General features: G+C 36.5%; 1 protein-coding gene across 3 annotated transcripts in view; it reads left to right on the plus strand.

Moving 5' to 3' along the window:
* The window catches only part of LOC139166712 (ankyrin repeat and SOCS box protein 9-like), a 46,105-nt gene extending 42,857 nt beyond the window's left edge, over positions 1 to 3,248 (plus strand). For 2 of the 3 annotated variants that reach the window (XM_070750653.1, XM_070750654.1), the window contains 3 exons: positions 331 to 465; positions 1,778 to 1,969; positions 2,735 to 3,248. In XM_070750653.1, coding sequence (XP_070606754.1) covers positions 331 to 465; positions 1,778 to 1,969; positions 2,735 to 2,859 — 452 coding nt within the window. In that variant the 3' untranslated portion in view covers positions 2,860 to 3,248. The remainder of the gene's footprint in view (positions 1 to 330; positions 466 to 1,777; positions 1,970 to 2,734) is intronic. The other variant, XM_070750655.1, reaches the window with a different exon arrangement.
* Positions 3,249 to 6,000: the final 2,752 nt, after the last annotated feature.

Consider the following 6,000-nt stretch of genomic DNA (forward strand, 5'->3'; position numbering starts at 1 on the left):
GTCCTGTGGTGGTGGTGGTCATTTTTGACCAGTGGGGAAACTACACGTTTAGCACTGTTCACTAGTTCAACCATTTCTGCCTAGATGGCATGGGCTGTGAATGACCTAAGTATGAACACATAGCTATAATTTAATTTAATTTAATTTATTTGACTTCTATGCCGCCCAATCCCAATGGGAGTCCTAATGGAAGAAGGCTGGCCAGAGAAAGAAATTGGAAATGTTTTGAAGTTTCAGTCATTAAAAACCAGTAAGACTTTGTTCACCTTTCATGTATTAAACAGCTTTGGGATTTGAATTAAAATATTAATTCCCCTTGATCTTTTGAAGGTAATACCAAATGTGTGGAAACTCTTCTGTCCAATGGAGTCAGTGTTGACCATAATATAAAGCATCTTGGAACTCCACTGTATGTTGCTTGTGAGAATCAACAGTTGAAATGTGCCAAAAAGTTACTTGAGTCAGGTAATTCACTAAAAGATATATAATATTAACAAATCATTTTACATGCCTGAAAATGTCTATGGGTAGAGGACAGAGGCATTATTGGGAATAGCTCTGGGAGGTCAGTAGTATTTGTAGATTGTGACTAGGGCAGTACACCACTACAACATTCCTGTGTCCCTCTTCAAGTTGTCCACCCAAACACCTTCTTAATTTAGTAATATAAGCCATGCTTGAAGAGAAGAAGATAAGCTATATTGGATCAGACTAAAGCTTCAGCTAATTCAGTCTTCTTCCATAGTGGCCAACCACAGGTATTTAGGGAAAGCTGAGAATCAGGAAGAATGCAGCAAGAGGGAATACATTTCCCTTACTCAAGTTTCTTAGAATACTACTCTTTGGTATTAGAAGTAATAGTCATATTGACCAATAGTTATTAGCTGTCTTCATCTTCATCATCTTCATCTTTTAAAAGACATTTCTATTAGTGACTAACATATCTTGCTTTGTTTCTCATATTGATTGGGGTAGAATTAACTAATTTAAAGCTACAGTGAACATATCCACAACGAACTCATGGTGAAGTAGCAGATTCCTTTAGGGTAATCAAGAGGCTTAACCAAATATAATTGTCAAAACACAGTGGTTTCTAATTCTTTCGATTTTGTCAGCTTGGCTAGAAAGCTTGACAAGATTCCTCTGCCCGGGAATGAATTTTCCTCTGTAGATTTATTTACAAAAAACTATATGGCACCTACTCAGTAGATTGTATAAATTAAGGGTGTCAAACTGGCAGCCTGTGGGCCAGATGTGTCACACATAGGCCACGCTCACCCCAGCTTTGCGAAGGGAAAAACATTGTTAATGTTATGTGATGGCAATGTGACACTGCAAGTTTGACATCCGTAGTATAAACCATGCCTTCTCAGGGCCTTTTCTTCAGCAATTGTGTCAGGATTGAAGAATTTGGTTAGTTAATTTTTCATTGCAACTTTTTTCTGAAAACCATGTCCTAGGGCTAACACATGCATTGTAAACAGAAGCTAATTTGAAATTATTTAAAGTCACAATTTCCTACCAAAAATTCACATTGCTGTGTTGCCTTAAGGATACTAGCATTCTTAAATGTCTTATTTCAGATCAATACAATTGATATATTACTTTGGCAGTAATCCTCAGCATTTAAACAGTTTCAAATTAATTTATGATTGTTTAGGAGGCCTTATGATCCTTTGACAATCTATAAACTAGAAATTATTCAGAAGGATCTGAGATAACAAAAGAAATAAATTAAGTTACTGTTTGTTTAATAATTCTATCTCATTTGTTTTAGGCGCAAGTCCAAATAGTGGAAAAGGCCTGGATTCTCCTCTCCACATAGCTGCTCAAACCTCCAATGTTGACATGGTCCATTTACTCATTGACTTTGGCGCAAATACTAGGGCTGTTAATGCAGAAGGCAAAAAGCCAATAGAGCTGGTTCCAATCAACAGTGCACTAATGCAGATATTTCTGCAAAGAGAAGGTGCCCATTAACCTTTGTTTCTTTCACATACAGAGTACATTATGAAAAGAACTTGAGTCATGCTTTGAATAGACATATCTGTATTGTTAACTCTTACAATATGCCAGAATATGCTCTTATCATATACAATATTGCTAACATTTCCTCTAACTTGCAATATTTCTGGCTAGAATAATTTTATTCTCAGTAAATGCGTCCCCATGCATGATTGTCGACATATTATTATATATAGCATTTTTCAAAATCAAGACACAAAGTGACCCAAGACTTGTAAAAAACTTGTTTTGCTAGTAACTCATTTTGATGGCAATGTGACACTGTGAGTTTGACACCCATGGTATAAACCATATATTCTCAGGGCCTTTTCTTCAGCAATTGTGTAACAGGATTATTTAATTCTAAATTAAAACAAAAATCTGTAATCTGTATGGTATGATATTGCTGCGACTGCTTTAAAGGTCACAAACATGAATCTCACCATTAACACAGATTTAAAAGCTTGATTAGTTATCTATTTTAAACTGCTTTTTGTGACTGATTAGCTTTAATCTTCAACTGTTATCCTAGATTAGGATAAACAAATTAACAGTAATTGAGTATGTTATAGTTTGGAATTTTCTGCTTCTTATAATCAGTTGAGAAGTAAATGTTTTCATGAAATATTATTGTGGATTGCAAGGAACTAAAACTAGTTTGAATACTTTAGAAAACATATTTTAAGATTATTCTTGTATTTTATTTTATTTTTGGCATTTTTTTCTTTAGGGCCATTCTCCTTGATGCAGTTATGTCGCCTATGCATCCGGAGTTACTTGGGAGTCAAAATGAAAAAGAGAATTAGTGAACTTATGTTACCAGATGAGCTAAAGAAGTTTCTTTTGTATCTATAAAAAGTGTTATCTTGCTTGCTGATACTGTGCAAATTTTACTTCCTAGCAAAATTGTTTGTACAATTTACATTCCATGTGTTCGATCAGGATTTTCAATAGGGCTAGTTTGTTTACCCTGCATATTTTAATAGTTACTTCCTATTTGGACATTAACTAAATTTGAGAACTAATTTAAAAAGAAGTAAAGATCTTGTAGCAGAATTTCAATTCTATATAGCTTATTATCTGAGGTGTGTTATAAATGCTTCTATAGTAAATTGAAAAAGTCAAGCATATAAAATACTGTGTTCTGTTATTAACAATTTTCTGTGATATGGTCCCACAACTAATCAACAAAGTATTGTTATTATCATTAACAGTTTTCAGGAAATTAAATTGTTTAACAAAGACTGGCAGCGTGATGTTTCTAAGAACTGGTATGGGCACAAACGCTTTCCATAGCATGTTTGGATTTCTTAAGTTTATTTAAAATACATAAAAATGGAAAGTTAGGTGAGTTTCATTAATTTGGGACATTGACCTGTAATAAAAAAAATGGAAAAGAAATTTAGTATGCTATAAGACAACAGACTATAGCCCTTGTGGCGAACCTATTGCATGTGTGCCACAGGTGGCATGCGGAGCCCTCTCTTTGGGCACATGCAATGTCACCCCAGCCCAGCTCCATTGCATTTCTTGCTATCATTTGCAGGAGTAAAAAAAAATGTGTGAAACAGCATTCCATGTTGCATTTGCTGTTGCTGCTTCCATGGTCTGCCTCTTGCGCAGCACAGTGAAATATAGCACGCTTCACAATGGAGGAGATGCAGATCCTCCTCCTCCTAGAGCCCATTATGACGTAGAGCCACAATGCGACCCTGTGTTGGCGTGGACTCACTCTTGCCTCCTATTTGCTTTTTCTGCAGAGCTGCCTGTTGGGATGCTCCACTTCTCCGATGGCCTGCTGGGCTTTGGTGCGCCACTCCTGGCTCATTGGCCTCTGAAAGTCAGATTCCCACCACTCATCACCAGTTCAAGGGTTCCTTCTTACTACTCCCAGAGGGAAAGGAGAGAGAGAGAGAGAAACAGGCAGAGAGAGAGGAAGGGAAAGAGAGAAAGGGAGGGAGGAAAGAGAGAGGGAGGGAGAGAAAGTGAGGGAGGGAAAGAGAAAGGGGAAAGACAGAAAGGGAAAGAGGTAGAGAAAAAGAGAAACAGGCAGAGAGATAGAGAGGGTGAAGGGAAACGGGAGAGAGAAACAGGAGAGAGAGAAACAGAGGGACAGAAAGAAAGGCAGAGAGATAGAGAGGGAGGAGAGAAAGGGAGACAGAGAAAGAGGGAAGGAGAAATAGAGGGGGAGATAAAGGGGAAAGAGGGAGGAAAGGAAAGAGGGGAAAGAAGGAGGGAAAGAGAAACATTCGGTCTCTAAAAGGCTTGCCATCAGTGGACTATAGCATTATCTTTGTTTGTAAGAAAGCTTTCCACAGACATTTTTAGAAAATAACGTCTAGCTCAGTTCTTTATTTAAAATTATTCTCATCCTCTCAATAAAGAACTACAAAAATAAATATGGATGGGCCAGAGCAGTTGGGAGAACTAGAGATGCTTGCTTCAAGAGATTTCATTGGTTAACCCTGTAGTAAATGAATTTTTTATGTGCACATGAGCCATTTTGTAAAGAACACATGAACACTGGAACATTGACTAGTAGAAATTTATCAACATTCTCTTACTGAGTTTTTGAGAGAGTTTTTGAGGAAAATATAACGAAATAACTGTCAACTGCAATCAGAGCTCAAAAAACTTTGTTCTTCTGCATAAAAAAAATCAGTTTTCTTTTTTTCCCTTTTACATCAAATACAGAAAAGATTGCTTAGACTCTGTCAAGTACTGGGAATGAATGTGTGCATTCACGGAAGCAAAAAACCTCGCCGGAACACGGGTGCGCCTGTGTCTCTGTGCATCATTTTTCTACCTGCACGGGCACAGAAGCGTAATTCCACTCGAACTCACGGTACCTCCAGAGCCGCGAAGGCGAGCCCAATTAGGTTTTCTAGCTAACAGCCCACCCCTGCATATGTCATAACTTGGGAGGTAAATATCTGAAATAACAATTTATCCAGAGCAACTGATAAGGAGATCTGCTTAAAGGAATACACATACAAAAATATAAAATTGGTTGACCTTAATGTAGTGAGTGAGAGAATCTCTCCTATTTTGTTGTAGATTTTATTAATGAATTTAATTAAAGGAATTATAAAGGGCAACGTGGAAGGCAAGGGAATCCAATGAACTAAAAACTACTAATCTCCTAGGGAAAACCCTCAAGATGTGATCATTCCCGTTGATCCCTCAAAATTCAAAGCAATGTGGATTATGTACAGCTCAATTAGTGAGTTTCTGTTGAGATAGTGGTTGAAAGAAAACAAAAACTGGAGAAGAATGGGATGAAACATGAAAGTGGACCTACTGTTTGAATTATGAGGAATACTTGGAAACTAAATGACTAAAAAATCTTTGGTTATATTCATAATGACATTAAAAAAGTGAATTGGTAATACTACTAGGCAGTAGATTGCCATGTTCAATTATTTATTTCAACCAATTCATATTTTTGCCCACTTCATAACAGTAATTTAACAGCAGCTAAGATGCTTGTGAAGTTTTTTTAATCTCTATTATGAATCCTACTTTCTACATGCATTTACTGAAAAATATTCTAAATTATAACCACAAGATGGCAATATTCCACCAGCTTTGCTGCAGACTCAATCCGTATGTCCAGTAATATTGCACTCAGATTAAATAAAATGCTGTCAGAAGTGATAATGTAAACTTTTCTGCTTCAGTGATCAGCGGATTTCACAGAGATCAAGTACAAGTGGGAAAATACCAGTGAAAGTGAAAGCTTAATCAACAGAGTAAACTTTCCAGAGTATACTGGTATTAGACTCAACTTATGTCTACTCAGAAAAAAAAATTGTACTGAATTCAGTGGATTTACTATAATGAACAGGCAAGGAACTGGAAAATGAAGACTGGACATTTTAATTTAACTAACCAGTGATAAAAGCAGGCTTTTAAAATAAAAAATACTGCAATTCTACCCCTAGTTCTATATTCTTAAAATGTAGAGCATACCATTGCAAATGACTGTCACAGGCC

Source organism: Erythrolamprus reginae, chromosome 4 (assembly GCF_031021105.1).
Source record: "Erythrolamprus reginae isolate rEryReg1 chromosome 4, rEryReg1.hap1, whole genome shotgun sequence".
In the NCBI taxonomy this organism is placed as follows: domain Eukaryota; kingdom Metazoa; phylum Chordata; class Lepidosauria; order Squamata; family Dipsadidae; genus Erythrolamprus; species Erythrolamprus reginae.